This window comes from Balaenoptera borealis (genome assembly GCF_965194805.1).
Source record: "Balaenoptera borealis genome assembly, chromosome: 13".
NCBI classification, from domain to species: Eukaryota; Metazoa; Chordata; class Mammalia; order Artiodactyla; family Balaenopteridae; genus Balaenoptera; species Balaenoptera borealis.
The window spans coordinates 8200964-8219732 of NC_138870.1; the positions used below are offsets into that span (position 1 = coordinate 8200964).

Sequence of the window (18769 nt, forward strand, 5' to 3'; positions counted from 1 at the left end):
TAACCAGACCAAAGACCACTGTCTTCTGAGAAGGAAATTGGGAACATTTATTTTAAATGTTTAATTTGCAATATACCCAATACTGGGATTGGGGTGCTTTCTGGGGGGAGTGCCACCTCTCGTTCAATAGGCAATCAGAGGGTCAAGTTCATGAAGAGACTCAAATGATTCTTGGAAACTGTGCCTATGAGATGCCTCTACAGTGGCTACAATGTCCATTGACTATGTCTGTCTATATACGAGTACATTTGCTTTGAGAGATTGGGGTAGGGCTTACATGCTTTGCCTGGTTACTGCTAGAGCCAGGACTAGAATGCAGGTTGTCTTAATGTTGTGTTTCTTTTACTGTTTCCTGTAAACCATCAGGTAAACTTTATACTTGTGTGTTAAAGTTCAGGTCTGAATTCCCTTCTTATGCCCCAAATCAGGCTACTCCAGAATCCATTTGCACAATATAATCTCTACAGATTTTGGTAAGTGGTGAGGATGAAAGAAGTACCAACCACTCAAGGAAATTGGGAGCAATGATATGGTTTCACATTAAGTTGTCTAATTAACTTGTGGAGGTGGGCTAACCCCCATACTACCATAAATGAGTGAGTAAACGAGACTTGCTAGCCCTACTTGCCGACTGAACAACTGCATGAAAAATTGAATAGTTTTATACCTGGTGTACTCCTCTCTCTTTAGCCGCGGTCTTGTATAACTCTTGGCTCTGGAGAATTTTCTACGACTACAAAAATTACCATAATTCTTCTCCTAAAAAGGACCTACCAGGCAAATGTTAGGACAATCCAGCAAAATAATTAATAAAAGTAAAGGGGACTATGTAGGTGAATGGGGGTTAATCTAGGAAACTCTTGAATGAAAAATAAAGTTCCATGGTTAGTTAAGGTAGACAGTGATAACATCTTCCACCCTAAGATCTATCTCAAACAGATTCAGTAGTTAATTATTATTTTTAATAATTTTATTGAAGTTTATTTTCCCTTGAAATTGTATGCAGAATGTTTGTATCTAAGCCACATGGTATATCTACTAGGTCTATGATATGGGGAAGCAGCAAAACCATGCAATACTACAGACTATTTTAAGTACTGAAAAATGAGATAAATGGATGAAAAATCAAGAAGTAAGGACAAAAGCTAGACATTGCGATGGGATTGGTTTAAGAAATACTCATGTCTATGGGTTGGCTGACAATGGTTGGACAAGAAGTTCCCTCTTAGAGCATTCTCTCCCTCCCACGCACACATTCTTTCTTTCCTCTTCCTTGACATCACAGACCACTGGGTCTCTGCAAGTTCACATCATCACAGGGAGGAAGGCGGAAATAGCTGGAGCGACGGAGTCGCCTTGGGGGTAGACCAGCCATCTGACGGCACAGTTCATCTAGAAGAAAAGCAGAGCATAATGGGATGAGGATGCAGGAAGATGGCAAGGCCTCGTGTCTTAAGGAAAGGGAAGACTGCAGGGTGGTGTAGTGAAAAGGTTGAGGAGAAATAGATCAGGGTTAGAACCCCAGCTCTGCCACTTACTGGTTATTTACTCCCTACCAGAAAGTTTAACTTTTCTGAACCTCACTATCCCTTTCTGTAAAACAAGCATTAAAATACCCACCTCAACAAGGTAGTTGTCAGTATGAAAATGAAAAAATGGATACAAAGGTACCTAGCACACTGGTGGTCGGTAAATTTTAGTTTCCTTTATACATCTTGCTCCCAATTCTTCTAATCGTGGACTTATTAAACAGCAAAAATATGAGGTCCAGTCATTCAATATATATTTAAATGTTTACTATGTGCAAATGGCTAACTTTAGCAAGTCCCCTGAGACACTTGAAAGTGCCTAGAGTCCCAAATACTCATCCTCAATGTCAAGGTGCTTCCCTTGCAGGTGGCTTGCATAGAGCCAATTGGGGGCAAGCAGCAAGTTTCCTTCTGCGAAGTTAAGTACAGCTCTTACTCAGGGGCTCCGTGCAAGGCGGGCTGCTGAGTCAGAGTGGTTTTCGTGTGTGGTGCCTTTGCCGACCACAGCCATCGTTTGGGGCTGGCCAGGGGCAAGGTGAGAAATATCTTTTTTCCCACCATGCACAGTCTATAACCACACACTCTGGACCCTTGTAAAATCTTTCTACCTTCCTCTACCTCTGACATTTCACAATAAGCAAGGTAAATGGTTCTTGGAATTGGTGGACTGTTTAAAAGGTAGCCGGTGTCTAGGAGTCCAGTTGATTTTTCACATATCCAAATGCTACTGCCTCCAAATTAGTGGCTTTCCCCGGCGCCCCCCCCCCCCACCCCCAGAGTTATGAACGTGACTGCAGACTAGTAGAGACTGTTATTTTTAATGGCTGACTTGGCCTTCCATCTAGAACTCTGGTGAATGATCTTCAAAGCAACCAGAGTATCTGAAATTTCTATCTATATATAAGAGAAGTTAGGGGTTACTGTCTAGTTGGAAAGAGATCCGGGGAGGGGTGCTTTTCTTAGGGCTATGTATATAGTAAGCATACTGCTTTCCTTAGATTGTTTATTTGGGGTAAGTTGGTGGAACAGGGGCTATTGTAAGTCAGGGAGTAGCCTAAAGCCCTCCTGCAAAGCCAGACCTTGGATCTGTTAGCATCTTGCGCCTCATTATCACTCTCATTACTGTCCCTCCCCACTAAAAAGCCAGTCTTACCTTTCATGACTTCATGCTCTTTACAGACAAGACGGGAGCAGACCTCATTGTTGATGATGTACATACGCCGTAAACTGCCACCAGTGCAAATGTCACGGTGCAGGAAGGAGATAGAAAAAGCATTGAGAGGGAGAACTAGCCTAGACCTGTGATGCCTCTTCAACTCCTGTATTTCCCACTCTTCCCTATCTGTTCTCCCCTTATCTGGATTTCCTTAAGTCTTTCAGACTTCTTCCTCCAGCTCCCCGTCCCACCCCACCTCCCCAAGTAGTGTAGGAGATGGAATGGGATCAATCACTCTTCTCGGTGACACTTTGCTCACTCCACCTAGACTCAAGCGTCATACTCCTCCCCACTATTCCCTACTATTTTCTACCTTCACACTTGGATGTTTAGCTCCAGCCTTTTTCAGTGAGGTGGTAAATTTGATAGACTGGAGTTTCCCTCATGATGATCCTACCTCCAGCCCCCACCCTCATTTGCCTTCTAGCGTCTACACTTGTTAGTCAAACTGTTATCTGTGTGCCTCAATCCATACTCCACATTCTCATCCGCACCTTCAGGAATAGCTAAGAGGGTTATGCTAAAAAACGTCTGCCCCTCCAAAGACTGAAATTCCACAGTGGATGCTGATTAAATAGTTCCTGACATGAAAGCACTATCATGGACGATGCTCTCTAGGTGTTCTGGGGCCTTTACCTGGTAAAGCATAATTGATGGATGCATTGCTTCACTGGCCGATGCACAGAGTAGAGTCTTGTGCAGGCAAATTTCTCATCCCGGCACTCTGAAGAGACCCAACATAAAAAACACGGGGAGGCATAACAAACAGGCATGAACAAAGGGTTAAGGGGATGGAGGAGGGGAGATAGAGTTGGGGAAAACCTACAAAGTAATCTCTACAGAGGATCACTGTAAGTTGGGGCATGTTCTTCCTGTCACCAAAACAAAGCAATAATAGAAGTTGGCTAAAAAATGAAATTTAGGTGCTTCCCTACCTGGAAGGAAAGTGGGTTAAAATAGTCCCTGAGGTCTCTTCTAGGAAAAAAATCCTTCTAGGGTTATACAGGTGGTAACATGAAATATCAAATGCTAGCAGTCCCATTCTGAAGAATTTGAATTCTAAGGTGGGTCACTATTTCTCTGTTCTGGTGGTTTTCAACCCTATCTGCACATCAGAATTATCAGTACATTAGAGAAAGCATGACATCTGCAGTAATGTGGAGTCCTTGCAGTCACTTCCCAACCCACTAACCAACAGATAGTGTCCAAAGGTAGTTTAGGGAGAGGACTGGTCTGGGACCATGCAACAGTGGTCCCATCTTTTTCCCCTGACTTTTAGAACAGGAGCTCGTAAAACAGTGGGGTGGGGTGGGAGGATAATGAAGAGTACTACAAATACGCTTTGAGAAAGAATTGGAAATAAACTAGAAGATGTATCAAGTATCCTCCCAAGAACAAGGACAAGGAATTCTCAGGAAGGAAAAAAAAGCTTAAAAAAAGACATGCAAAAGACAATCATACCTGTGGTGGTATTTTTATCGGGCGAGGCTAGAAGGCAAAAATTTTATTCAGTTATTACTGCTTCTAGAAGTCACTGCCCTGTAACTGTCATGTTGCCTTACTTGAGACCCATGTGGGGCACCCATAAATAGATGAATTAATAACTCTTTTTTAACAACTTCTAAAAGAAAACCCATAATGGGGTGTTTTGATCCACAAAATTGAAGAGATTTAACATGATTTTAAATGAGTTTTGTCTTTCTCCTTTCTCTCCTAGAGAGTTGAGAAACTCATTGTATTGAGAATATCTTTGTTTCTATCAAGAGGCAAATTTAGTAGAAACACAAGGCAACGAGCCATGCTCAGAAGAGCGTCATCCGAGAGCTAAGGAGAGAAAAGATTATTATCCTGCTGTGGAAGCTCTAGATACATCATCATGGGTTCTTGGATAAAAGTTATTTGGTAAAGAATAGCAAGGGTCATAGTCATATCCAGCCCTAACCTAGGGGCAAGTTAAATACCAGCGAAGTTTGTAAAATGGAGAATAAGTCAAGGAGTTAGATGAGTCTTGAGGAAATAGACTAACCACGGGAGTTATCTGTAAAAATGTCTTTGGAAGCGTTGCTTATAGGATACCATAGGAAGAATGCTATATCTATCCCATGGTTTCAATTACAGGTTTATATGTTGAGAATTCTCAAAATTATATGTCTAGCCCAGATCTTTCTCCTAATAAGCTCAAGACCTACAAATCCAACTGCCATTTTGTGGAAGAGTTCATGGATTTTTTTTTTTAAAAGATCCTTCCATATCTCAAACTGCCTTATCTTTCCCCTTCACCAATTCACATTGGTGCCACCATCCACCCAATAGCTACCATCTACCTAATAGAAAACTGGACATCATCTCAACAGTCCCTACTCACTGACAGCTCATTTCTCTCCCTTACCTCTAATGTAGTTCAGGCCATCATATTTTATTGGGACTAGGCAAAAGCATTCTCGCTGGCTTTCCAGTTCAAGAATCTGCTTAGGACCTTCCTTTGCATGCACTATTCTCTGATTGGTTTTCATTTCCATTCTAAACCTTTGCCCATATTGTTTTCTTTACCTAAAAGCTCTTCCCCTTTCTATTCACTTGTCTTTCAAGAATCAACCTAGTCAATATGCCTTCCATAAAAGCCTTTCCCAACTCCCAACACAAAGTATAGTCAAGGACTCTTTGAGTCTTCCACAGCTTCTTTTGCTTATCCTGATTATAGCATTTGTAAAACTGAATAAGGTTATCCATTCCTTTGTCTATCTTGTCTACTAGATAAAAGATATCTAGAAGAAAATCAGTTTTGTTCACCCTTGTCTTGCCTTTACCCATCCAGTCTCAGAAACTTGGAGAGAAAAATCAAGTCTTGGTATTTTGTGTATCAAACCCCTTGCGCAGTTCTTGCTTGTTAGGGGATCAAAAATGTCTTTAATTTAAATTATACTGTTGGACAAATGTGCTACATAAAATGGTAGCCCTAATTAGGATCCTTCACCAGCCATACTGCCTTCTGTCATGGGGGATAGGGAAAGACCAGAACGGGCCCGGTGGCCCTGGGATCCCAGATCTGAACTTACCCAGGTCATCTGTGGGAGGCTTGATATCGGCCAGAACTGAAAAGGCACAAAACAGCGGTGTGAGGAGGGTTTCGAATTGGCAAAGGGGAAGGCAGAAGGCAAGAGGGAAGAATATAGATAACAGGACAAAGTCAAGACTATGGCTGGGTTTGTGTATTATGTCCAAGGGAATAAAGTTAATTGAAAATAATTAAATATTTTTTGAATATTATTTGGCCTGTTGACATTATACTAATTTTTGGAAGACCTTAATTCATGCTTTTTTAAGCTATTAATCCACTTTGCTTCCTCTTTTTAGAGGACTAGGAGGATTCTTTCCTTTTATCCCACCGTCACTGAACAACATCCCTTTCCCTGTGATAAAAACACACGATTAATTCAAGAGCTGGAATAAATAATTGTGAATATTAACAAGAGTCATGCCATCTTTAAGGAGATGAAACATACCTGTAGGAGTGAAACCTACCTGTTTCATCTGTAGCAGGATCATTCACCAGATCTGCAAAGATACAACATAGGGAATGAAAAATGCAAGTTGGAAAAGTAGCAAAGAGGAACAGGATGAAAGGATGATGATCTAAAAGGAGGCAAGATTGAAGTGAAAGAATGTGGACTCTTGGGGAAAATATAAGGGAGCGATAAAAAGATGGGGCATGTTTAAGCCCTCGGTGGCATCTAAGATAGACAACAGAGCTCTGAACCTCAGCAAGTCCCCTACATACAAATGAGTTCCGTTCCGAGAGCACGTTCGTAAGTCCAATTTGTTTGTAAGTCCAACAAAGTTAGCTTAGGTACCCAACTAACACAATCGGCTATGTGGTGCTGTACTGTAATAGGTTTATAATACTTTTCACACGAATAATACATAAAAAACAAACACAAAAAGTAAACATTTTTAATCTTACAGTACAGTACCTTGAAAAGTACAGTAGTACCAGCTACATCACTGCTGCTTTTATGCTTGCTTCTGGACATCCTGGGCTTGAAGTAAAGATACTGTACTACTGTACTCTATACAGTACCGTACAGTAAAGTACACGAAAGCACATCCACTTGTAGAGGATGCACACACGTGACAATGTACGCCAGACATGAGAACTAACTTAGGTGATTGGACATGAGAATGTTCAAATCTTTGAAAGTTCGCAACTTGAAGGTTTGTACGTAGGGGTACTGGTCTAGACTTCCTTTAAGGAAGGATGTACAGACCTCAACCCTTCTATCCCCAGTTTGAAAGCAAAGAAATAAACAAAAGAGTATCCTACTAGGATCTTCTGTGAATGTCTCTGGAGTCACTGGAGTCACATCATCTGCATAAAAACAATCGGGAAACATTTTCTGAGCATTCTCTGTCCCCCACCCCTACCCTTGCACTCCCAGTAAGTGAAATTGACAAGCACAGTAGACTCATAGTAAGATCCCGAAGTGTTTTTCTTTCTTTGCTTCCCAGCCTGAGTCCTTTCCCCCTGTAACCCAAACAAATGTCACACTTTCCTACTTCCATGAATATACCTGTACAGTCCTAACCCTAGAGAGTCCTTCTCCCTGTGTGCTCCTTATTTAGAGGAATTAATGAACTACATGGCCATTAGACAGTCCACCACAGGCACACCCTTTCTCGGTTAGACTTTGGTTAAGCGTTGGACTGCAAGAATGACTTCTTCATCCTAGCATATAATAACAAATACAGCTAATTTGGGATTACTATGTACTTGCTTTTACAGATGGTAAAACTCAGGACCAGGAGAATAAATAACTCACACAAGGTCATAGAGCTTGTTAATAATTATAATGGATTGATGACCTCTTTGCGATACTTATTTAAAATGAAAATTGTTTCTCTCAAACAGACGGTGATTTTTAAAAACTTTTTATTTTATACTGGAGTATAGTTGATTAACAATGTTGTGATAGTTTCAGGTGTACAGTAAAGTTATTCACTTATACATATACATGTATCTATTCTTTTTCAAACTCTTTTCCCATTTAGGTTATTTAATATTGAGCAGAGTTCCCTGTATACAGTATACAGTCCCTGTTGATTATCCATTTTAAATGTAGCAGTGTGTACACGTCAATCCCAAACTCCCTAGCTATCCCTTCCCCCCTGGTAACCATAAGTTCGTTCTGTCTGAATCTGTTTCAAACAGACTGTGATCTTGATATTCATAATTTGGATGTAATTGAATATCAGTCTGATGATAGGCTTTCCACACAAGAGTGTTCACAAAAGTAACATTGGTAGTTTTCTGATGCTCAGTGATAAGTGAGATAAAGAGAAGGGAGAGGAAATGCCTTGTTGTTGGTCCTTGGAAAGTAAATGCCAGAGGGGAAGAAATAAAAATGGTCCAGGTCTTAAGGTGGAAGCTATTTGGATAAACTAAGAAAACTGTACCTGAAACTGTAACTAACAGCAATTCCTGAAACAAATAGTCTCTGCTTTAAAAAGCAACATAACAAAGCAGTGTGAAGAACTAAATGTTTGTTAAACATCCCACCTGTAATTAACCTTCATTGTAAATGGCTTATAGTCATAATCTGTTTTACCCACTAGAGGTCAGCAAAATCACAGTTTGCCTTGAGGTCCGCTGACAAATGTCAGATTTAAAATCTGGTGAGAATAGCATTTTTATAAAGCATGTCAGAGTTACTGATCCTTGCGCTACACAATACACAAAACATTTTGAAGGAATTTCCCCTGCTTATTCCTTACCTCATCCTTTTAAAAAAAATTCCGGATAGAAGGTCATCAGATCTGACAACAGCTTCATCGTTAACACTCAGTATAAGCTTTTGTCTTCCAGAACAAATTTTGATAAAAGGAATTCAAGTCTGCTCTAGTCCCACAGGATATTTGAAAAGCCACTGACCTGAACCATTCCAGAGGCTGTAAGAAGGGAGTGGATTCTCCCCGGGGTGCAGCCCTATCCTGCCCTGTTTCCCATTCTCTCCAGCTACATTCCAGTCCAACCACGCACAGAAACAGAGGGAGCAGTGCACGAGCAAAGGGTTTGAGAGTATCCTGGCTGTCTCCTCAGAATTTCAGGCAGAGTACTAGTTTTCCATATATTCCTCAGTTTACCCACCTTTTCCATGAGCTACCACCATCTGAATGCTTTATTAAGGATTCGTGAGTGTTCCCTGAAGGAACATTTTCATCATCTCTTGTACTATCTCTGCATCACAAATCATAAAATAGGACTGGACCTTAACCAGCCCAAAGAAAGGAATTTGGATTTTTAGTTTTGCTACTGCTGACTATGACCTAGGTTCAGAAACGTAGGGATTCAGACCTCCATAGCCACAACAGAGAAAAAAAAAAAAGCTTTTCTATATTTTAGCTTCTCTACCAGGACGTACAGTAAGGAATGATATTGTGCCTCAGTATACACAAAGAAAACTGAAACAAGTTTAATAAGATAATACTTTACTCTGGTAATGTACTTGCAGTGTACTCTATTTTTATTTTAGTCTATCCTAACTCATTAAAAGCCCCAGTTGTGACCCACTCATTTGGTTTCTGACCCATTAACAGGTTGCATACTGCAGTGCTCTCAGGGGTTGGGAAAAGCAAGAGAACTTATGTTAGATACCTGGAGGCAGCCTGGGAATGTTGATTAGAGTATCCTTCATCAAGCTGAAGGAAGTGGCCCTTTGGAAGCCAGAACTTTTGGGTTCTGTCTGATTGTGCCACAGTTGCTCTGGTGCTGGGAAGACTTCTTATGTCTGCATTTTAGTTTCTCCACTATTACATGGTTAGGAAAATGTTTTCTGTTAGGATCTGTGGGCATTTTCCAAGGGAGTGGAAATGAGATGGACATAGAGAAGGTTTGGGGAAAGTTATTTCAGTAGTTCAAAAGAGAACAAGAGGGGCTTCCCTGGTGGCGCAGTGGTTGAGAATCTGCCTGCCAATGCAGGGGACACGGGTTCGAGCCCTGGTCTGGGAAGATCCCACATGCTGCGGAGCGACTAGGCCTGTGAGCCACAGTTGCTGAGTCTGCGCGTCTGGAGCCTGTGCTCCGCAACAAGAGAGGCCGCGATAGTGCGAGGCCTGCGCACCGCGATGAAGAGTGGCCCCCACTCGCCGCAACTAGAGAAAGCCCTCGAACAGAAACGAAGACCCAACACAACCATAAATAAATAAATAAATTAAAAAAAAAAAAAAAAAAGAAACAAAGACCCAACACAGCCAAAAATAAATAAATAAATAAATAAAATTAAAAAAAAAAAGAGAGAACAAGAATGTTTTATGAATGGGCTCTTGGTTCCCCGACGAGGGATCGAACCCGTGCCTCCTGCAGTGGAAGCTTATAGTCCTAACCACTGGACCACCAGGCAGTTACCAGGATAATAGGATTGTTGAACTAGTGAATTAGATCCTATTATTTCCCACACCTTGGCAATGCATCTCTGTGTTGTATTACAAATTCTTGAACTCTAACCCTTCAGCTACATTGTCCTAATAAGAACCTCATCAGAGCCCAGTTGCAAGGGTTCACCTACCTCCTCTTTGGCTGCTGACCCCTAGGGGTGTCCAGTCTGTATCAAAGGAAGGAGAAAATGTATGTGAATGAGTCCAGCTCTATACCCCGTAAAGCTTGTATAAGATGAACCAGAAAATGATGGGAAAATTGTACTTTATCTTCCAGTGTTTTACTTCTGTTATAGCTCAATATAAAAGTACTCAGACCGTCAGCGCTACACACAGACATGGGAACACTCAAAGAGAGCAGATTCCTGAGAACAAAGACGAGCTCTGCTATGCCCTGACTCAGGAGGCCCTCTTGCCCTCAGGCCAGCCAGAAAGGGTAGGGCCCTGATCCACACACAAGGCCAGCAGACTTTCTGATGTCCCATCCTTCTGTCCCCACAGCCAAACCCTCTTAACCGCACTACTGAACAAGGCCAAAAATTATCATCTCACAGTCTGCATTTGGCCGAATGAGAAAAAAAAAAAAAAAAAAAGAGTAGGATTTTTTGAAAGCCAAGGTTCACTTTCTGTGGTCAATCTTCTAGTTCGATTCTTTGAAATCTGTGAAGATCATTTTTCATTTGTGTATAGATGTGGCAACATATTTTCTGTGTGCATGTGAATCAGTTTGTGTGTAGGCTGGTACTAGTGTTTCTTAGGTGTATATATTCCCACTGTTTTCCTTCACGGTTTAAACTTGAGTTTCTTGTGAGGTGGTCCTTATATGTTTGTGTATGCATTTGTATATATCAGGTTCTTTATCCTTTGGTTTTTTTTTTTTTTTTTCTTCACTGCCCGGCTTGCGGGATCTTAGTTCCCCCGACCAGGGATTGAACCCACGGCAGTGAAAAGTGACGAGTCCTAACCACTGGACCACCAGGGAACTCGCTGTGTTCTTCTCTTCAATGGCAATTCTAGAGCTCAATAGCAAGCATCTCTCCTCCTACTCCCCTTCAGCCTCATTCCATCCACCCTCTAACATACACCTCCACCCACATCTGAGGAGCTGACATTTTAGGGAGAAAAAAAAGGTAGGGACTCACCAGAGGGAATGATGAGTGCAGTGAGAAACAGCACCACTTTGGGTCCCAAAAGCAGCATATCTGACAGGTGGGTGGGGAGAGTAGAGATTTCAGTTCCAGGCAAGGATATCTGTAGGATCTCTGTCTCTGCATCTTCCCAGGAACTTTCCTAGTGCCCCGTAAATCTCAGACCCTTCCTCTCTTTCACTCAACATTTCTCCTTCAAATTCTATTCTTTGATCATCTGCCATTATTCTCTCTCCTTTTTTTCTGCCAAGTCAGAGGAAATTTTATACTCTAAATGGTTCACGACGGCCCCCACCCTGTGGCCTCTTTCAACCCTAGTGTCTAATCTTCTGTTTTGAAATCTGTGGCTTTTTAATATCATCTGCTCATCTTGGTGTCTCCTCATTGGGATTCCATGGATAATTGGGATGTCTGTTCAGTTCTAAGTCAGTGACATTCCCCATTGCCCTCTTCCAGCCCTTCAAAAGACACACACACACACACACACACACACACACACACACACACACACACACATTCCCTACCCCTGTCTATTTAGGGTTTTAGACAATCAAAACAACTCACTGTTTATGGTTCTCTGCTCTTTCCACCGAGTCCTTTGGTTGTTGAATGTGTCTCTCTCCTTCTCACTCTGTTCCACTTTGGCTGGAGAGTAAGATGAACAGGGCCACTCCCTGGAAAGGACTTCAAATTTGGCCTACTCTGAAACAATGAGATGAGGGAGAGCGAGGAAGAGAGAGAGAGAGGGAGGGAGGGAGAAAGCCGGGCTCGAGAAGTCTGATGCTGTGCTACAATATGAGGCTGGGAGGAGAAGGGGGATGGGGCTTCGCAGCCACTCACACCCTCATTCCAAAGGTTATGACCACATTGATGCTGCTCCCTTGAAGGGTTGGCTGGCGCTCATATATGCCTTTCTTCCGTGCGCCACGTTCTGGCCCCGGCCTCCCTTTCTCCTTGGGTTCCTTCTTACCTAAAGAGCAGCTCCCCGGCCCCCTCCCCGGTCACGCGCCCAGAATCTATTTTTCTGGCTATCTTCCATATTGGAATCATTCCCCTAGCCCCCTTTCTCACTTTTGTTTTTTTTTTAATAACAATCTTTTATTTATTTATTTATTTATTTATTTATTTATTTATTTTTGGCCGTGTTGGGTCTTCGTTTCTGTGCGAGGGCTTTCTCTAGTTGCGGCAAGCGGGGGCCACTCTTCATCGCGGTGCACAGGCCTCTTCACTGTCGCGGCCTCTCTTGTTGCAGAGCACAGGCTCCAGACGCACAGGCTCAGTAGTTGTGGCTCATGGGCCCAGTTGCTCCGCGGCATGTGGGATCTTCCCAGACCAGGGCTCGAACCCGTGTCCCCTGCATTGGCAGGCAGATTCTCAACCACTGCGCCACCAGGGAAGCCCCTCTCACTTTTGTCCTTTTAGAATTCCACACCAAAAAATTTCTTTGTATCCTTTTGTTTATTTTTTTAATTTATTTTTAAATTTTTTTGGCTGCATTGGGTCTTAACTGTTGTGCACGGGCTTTCTCTAGTTGTGGCGAGCGGGGGCTACTCTTCATTGTGGTGCGCGGGCTTCTCACTGTGGTGGCTTTGCTTGTTGCAGAGCACAGGCTCTAGGTGCGCGGGCTCAGTAGTTGTGGCTCACAGGCTCAGTAGTTGTGGTTCGTGGGCTCAGTAGTTGTGGCTCACGGGCTCAGTAGTTGTGGCTCACGGGCTCAGTAGTTGTGGCTCGCGGGCTTAGCTGCTCTGCGGCATGTGGGATCTTCCTGGACCAGGGTGAACCCATGTCCCCTGCATTGGCAGGCAGATTCTTAACCACTGCGCCACCAGGGAAGCCCCTCTTTGTATCCTTATGTTTCTCTTTTTTCTTTGCCTCTTTCTTGACCTCCACATATGACTCTCCCACCACCCCCCGCCCCCATCACGCGCCTTTGAGAATCTCATATATTGCTACATCCAAGCAAACAGACAGTACATGAGTTTTGTTCAAGAGGAGGGCTGCTGTCTTAGGAAAAGTTAAGGAATATAGAACCCTCATCTTTTTGAAATGTGGAGGAGCTCCATGAGAGGAGATTCCAGCCTTGTGTTGCCTTTTGTCTTTGTTGAAGCTTATATTAAGAATCTTGGTTTCTGGAATCTTAAGGACAAAAATGCTATCAGAAGCCCAAAGAAAACTGGGAGCCAAGTTCATTCTGCTTGCCTTATTTTCCATCAGTACTTTCCTCCATGTCACGTAATATGTATATAATGTTTTCTCTGATCCAGGAGCTGTAAAAACTTTGTCTTCACTCTTATTCCTAGAAACTCTAGTGCTTAGACCATTACAACATCTCCACTTCGGAGGAATAAACTTGAATTACAGAAACTTCAAATCTGAAGAATGGTTGCCCTTATGTGCCCTCGCAGTGTGTAAATTTCAAGTTATCTGTTAGCTTCTTTAGTCTATATTTTGTATTTCCCTGACGAGCTAAATTAGAGAAGTGTACAGGTAGACAGAGTAGATAGTATTAATGGATTACAGACCAAAAGAAAGAAGAGAGTAAATGATGGAAGGGAAGAAGGAAGGAAGAGAGAGGGAGGGAGGGAAGGAAGAAGGAAGGCAGGAAGGAGGGAAGGAAGGAAGCTGTCACGAGGAAGGAAGAGCTATGGACATAGTCAGAAATAAGCATATAGCACCTCTGGTTTCTCTTAGGAAGCTATACGTGCTCCATCTCTGAGATAACATGGGTTCTGGTCAGTCCCCAGAACAAATCTGTGTACAAAACCCGGCTCTTCCTGGTCGGATCTGTCCAGAACTTGATCTTTTCCCGTCTGTTCCACAATGAGAGTGCAGAGGCTACAGAACAGATGTCTGGGGAGAGCCAGGGCAAGAAAAGGCAGGGAGGCAGGGGTGGGGGTAGAGACAAAAGCAGACGCAAAGCAGAACTAAGGCAGGGCATACAACAGAGAGCCTAGGGCCACACTCATGTTTTCCGTGAAGCACAGACAGATGGAGAAACTGAACTCAGGCCAGTCATTTGGCAGGGACAGTAATGACCTCAATGTGCTCCCAGCCAGAGACTGTAGCTTAGGAAAGCCTCCGCAGGCAGTAGGAGGGGGTGCTTTCCTAGGGTCTCAAGGGGGAGTCTGAAGTTAGGGCAGTAAAAACAGGAACAAAATGTTCAGAGCAAGGCCGAGGGAGCAGGCAGGCAGCGAGCAGGCCCTCGGAAGGAAGGAAGAGAGAGGAAGCAAGGAGGAAGGAAGGGAGAGGAAGCAAGGAGGAAGGAAGGGAGAGGAAGCAAGGAGGCACGGCAGGAGCTGGCAGAAGAGCAGAAACCACCATGTAATCTTTCTTGGTCATTCAGGAATGCCGGTTACTTGAAAGTACTTGGGTTGATTTCTTGTTCATGGCAGCTCTGGTGGCCCCTTCTAGCACAAGTCCCTGTTTGTTTTCAGAGTCTCCGCTTGGACCCCCAGTTTTAGAGATCTTCTGATTTACTTTTCTCATTGGTGGTTATCATTTAATTACATCAAGTCAAAGTCAGCACCCATGGTCAGGAATGAGCAACTGCCATCCAGAGATGTGAGCCTAGACTCTTCCGAGGTTCTCGCTGGCCCTGGGGAAAAACTCCCTGGGCAGCAGCCCACATGCTCATCCAACACAGGGTGGATCTCCTGCGGGTCGAGGATGCGGGAAAGTCCTCCATGGAATTGACTGGCAGGTGAAGAAGCGACTTAATGTAGGCGATCTAATGTCTGAGACATCCAGGAAAATGTTCGTTTTCAAAAGAGGTCTCCAATCAGGGGATGGTGGGTAGAATGCAAAGAAAGAGAAGGGAGACAGGAATGCGAGACAGCATGCTGGTTTATTCATCTGTTTACTGGCCTGTGAAGAATACACCCATTAGCTGAAGGCCTCTGGGCAAACGTACAGAAACGTTATTACTACAGTCCGATCCAACTAAATTAAATCCAGGGCCTAAACACACACAAAAATCCCATAAAAGGAAGGAAAGGAAGGAAGGAAGGAGGGTTATACGAGGTGGGTGGTGGTGGTGGTGGGGGAGTGCTGTGTGTAGAGGGAATGAAGCAATAAAGTGGTAAAAGCCAAACTTAAGAGATGGACCCAATGGAGGAGTTAAGAGCCAGCAAACATATGTCCTCAGAGAACTTGGGCAAGGGAAAACTTCCCGCTTCTTAGTAACCCATACCTCTCTGTTCTTCACGCCTCCACGCCTTCCACTTTCTGTTCCTTCCTTTCTGAAATATATATCCTCTTCCCAGCTCCAGGAAATAAATGCTGATGTGTACATCAAAACCCAGCCCCCATGCTGCTCTTCCCGGTAAACTTTCCTGGTCCCCTTTGCTTCTGAATGGTTAATCATTCCCTCTATTGAGCTACCTCTCTTTTTTAATCATTGTGGCATCAGCTTTATTATATTCTTTATAAATTTATTTTATTTTTTTGGCCACACCACGCAGCATGCAGGATCCCAGCTCCCCAAGCAGCAATCGAACCCCTGCCCCCCTCAGTGAAAGTGCAGAGTCCCAACCACTGGACTGCCAGGGAAGTTCCCCTCAGCTTTATTGTATTCTTTTTTTTTTTTTAATTTATTTATTTATTTTTGGCTGCGTTGGGTCTTAGCTGCAGCACACGGAATCCTTCATTGCGGTGCGTGGGCTTCTCTCTAGTTGTGGCGCCTGGGCTTAGTTGCCCCGCGGCATGTGGGATCTTGGTTCCCCGACCAGGTATTGAACCTGCGTCCCCTGCATTGGAAGGCGGATTCTTAACCACTGGACCACGAGGGAAGTCCCTATATTCTTTGTTTTACATGTCTGTGTTCTTGATTAGACTGAGAGGTTCTTACTCGTCTCTGGCTGACATAATGATCAGCACAGAACAACTCAAAAGTTGGTCATTTGAATTGAGGTGAGATGAAGACTCGAAATATTTCGGGAGAGAAACATTCAAAAACTGAGTCAAATGCAAAGTAAAGGAGAAAGTTCTAGAGAAGAAAGTAGTTTGAGAGGATACAGGAGTACAGCCATTGGAACAACTAACCAGTGTTTTGATCCAATACGAGAGGAACAGACCTAAAGGAAACAGGCACAGAGATTGGGCAACAGTTATTCCAGAAATAAAGGAATTTTGGCAGAAGGGCTGTAAAATCAGTGCATGCGAAACATAAGTGACTTCTATCAACAATAATGAGTGCTTTTGTCTCATCATTTTGCTTTGTGTAAATTTTCAGATGGGGCTGGTGGTCTTGCACTGTTATACCCACACTCTATGTAGTATCTACACTTACATTTGACTCCCTTGGTCTTGGTTGAGAGAGGAAGCGTTCCCAGAAGCAAAGGAAGAAGCCGCAGATCTCTCAGGGCTCAGCATCAGTTTCCCAGCATCACCCCCATGTTCTGTTGGTCTACAGGGTCTCAGTTCCAAGTTAAGGGGAGGAGAAATAGACTTTACCTCTTGATGGGAGGAGTGGCAAAAAAGTGTGTAGCCACATGTGTCACAAAGTTAAACTGAATCTTTTTAACAAATTAGACAAGGCCAAACAAAGAACATTTGTATTTTGCCGTTTCCCTGAAACCTGATTTACCTCTCTTCACAATTCTAAGGACCTCTTGGATGCTCAATATGATAGAAAAAGTTCAGTGTTATTTTCTTGTTTTCTGCAGCATCAGGCACTGTTGGCCTGTCCCTCCTTTTTGAAATGTGTCTTTCTCTTGGCATCTATGACATCACTTCCTTTGTTTTCCTCTTTAGCTTGGCTCAGCATTTTTTTTAAATTTCTTTTTCTTCTGTGTTTACCCTTAAATGCTGGTAGTTTTCAAGGTTCTTACCCCAGCCATCTCTTTTTACTACACCCCACTGCTGTGTCTCTATTTACCATCTACTGGCTTCTGCTTCTAGATCTATACTTCAGTCTCTTCTACATCTGAAGGTGCAATAGTACATCTCTAGTTGGATGTCCCATTAGCACCTTGAGTCCGTCAGGCTTCATATTAGAGCAGGATCATTTAAGCAGAAAGGGGAGAAGCTAAAGAACAGACGCCCAGGAATAACTACCAAGATCCTAGTGCCCCTCCCACCTTCTGGAGGCCACCTTCCATGCTGAGATGTCACCACTCTAGCTCTGGAAACACGCTGGCTCTGCTAGAATCCACACCAGCAGAACGGATCCTCACTCCCTGCCTCTCTCTTCACTTAACCTTGGTTTTGAATTCAAGACTTAGCTTAGTGCATACGGTTGCTGAAACCTAGCTATAGGATTCAAACTCTAGCTATAGGAGAGTCTAGGGTATGTCGTTTTTAGTTTCCCACCCTCTGTAATCCAGGAAGGCGCCCAAGAAAGAAGCTTCAATAAATGTTGAGTAAGCCTTATTTTTTTTTATTTTTATTTTTATATTTATATTTGGCCGTGTTGGGTCTTTGTTTCTGTGCGAGGGCTTTCTCTAGTTGCAGCAAGCGGGGGCCACTCTTCATCGTGGTGCGCAGGCCTCTCACTATCGTGGCCTCTCTTGTTGCGGAGCACAGGCTCCAGACGCACAGGCTCAGTAGTTGTGGCACGTGGGCTCAGTAGCTGTGGCTCGTGGGCTCTAGAGCGCAGGCTCAGTAGTTGTGGCTCACGGGCCTAGTTGCTCCGTGGCATGTGGGATCTTCCCAGACCAGGGCTCAAACCCGTGTCCCCTGCATTGGCAGGCAGATTCTCAACCACTGTGCCACCAGGGAAGCCCGAAGCCTTATTTTTGCATATGTAAAACTGAGTCCTGCTCCCTGCATAGTCCCTCCCCATACTAGGACTATGGTGCCACCATCACCCCATTACCCAACTGAAGCACCGGAGTCACCCCCAGTTTCATCGGTTTCTCTCTTTCCCTCACCTTGAGTCCCAACACACACAACACACAACACACACACAACACACAGTCTTTCAAATCCATCCCTTTTCTCTATTATTTCCATCACCACTTTAGCTCAGTTCGGTCCAGTCATTGCTCTAACAGGGTCTTAACTGGTCTCCCAGTTCTGGCGTTTCCCCACCTTTATTTATAATACAAAGCACTATGAGTAATATTTCTAGCATGACTCAACTTAGGTTACCCTGGCTTAAAAACCTTAGAGGCGCCTCATTATCCTTAGGATACGGTCAGAACTTCTCAGTTCCTTCTCTCATCACCAGTGCTCTAACCCACCCACCCCGACACATTGTGCATCTTTCTTTCCGACACACTGAATCATTTACAGTTCTGCAAAAGCTCCAAGCTCTCTAAGCTGCCGTACATGCTACATTCCATTTACAACACCTCCACCAGAATCTTTAATTTACCAATTCAACATAACCTTTATGTTCATCTGGCTAATTTCTACTCATCCTTTCCAACTCAGCTTTGAGTTGTTTTCCTGAGTGTCTCCACTACAATGTGGGCTTATTGTGGGCAGATGCTTTGTTCACTGTTGCA

At 43.5% G+C, this 18769-nt stretch overlaps 1 protein-coding gene across 4 annotated transcripts; it reads right to left on the minus strand.

Annotated features, from left to right (window-relative positions):
* Nucleotides 1–23: 23 nt before the first annotated feature.
* MFAP5 (microfibril associated protein 5) lies at nt 24–12152 on the minus strand. 4 transcript variants are annotated; one of them, XM_082349284.1, is made up of 10 exons: nt 11886–12139; nt 11316–11375; nt 10305–10340; nt 7067–7111; nt 6268–6300; nt 5802–5837; nt 4207–4233; nt 3382–3469; nt 2683–2756; nt 24–1392 (listed from the first exon to the last, which is right to left on the minus strand). In XM_082349284.1, the coding sequence occupies exons 2-10, from the start codon at nt 11371–11373 to the stop codon at nt 1280–1282; spliced, it is 510 nt and encodes a 169-aa protein (XP_082205410.1). In that variant the 5' UTR covers nt 11374–11375; nt 11886–12139; the 3' UTR covers nt 24–1279. The 4 variants fall into 4 exon arrangements, with proteins under 4 accessions (XP_082205410.1, XP_082205412.1, XP_082205411.1 ...); XM_082349286.1 differs by lacking the exon at nt 7067–7111 and having other exon boundaries at nt 11886–12152; XM_082349285.1 differs by lacking the exon at nt 10305–10340 and having other exon boundaries at nt 11886–12142.
* Between the last annotated feature and the right edge of the window lie 6617 nt (nt 12153–18769).

Coding starts and splice junctions, on each gene's coding strand:
- MFAP5 (XM_082349284.1), bottom strand. CDS start 11,373: ATGCTGCTTTTGGGACCCAAAGTGGTGCTGTTTCTCACTGCACTCATC. Junction 3,470..4,206: donor CGATAAAAATACCACCACAG/GTATGATTGTCT, acceptor GGGTCTCTTCAG/AGTGCCGGGATGAGAAATTT. Junction 1,393..2,682: donor AGAGCATGAAGTCATGAAAG/GTAAGACTGGCT, acceptor CTTTTCTTCTAG/ATGAACTGTGCCGTCAGATG.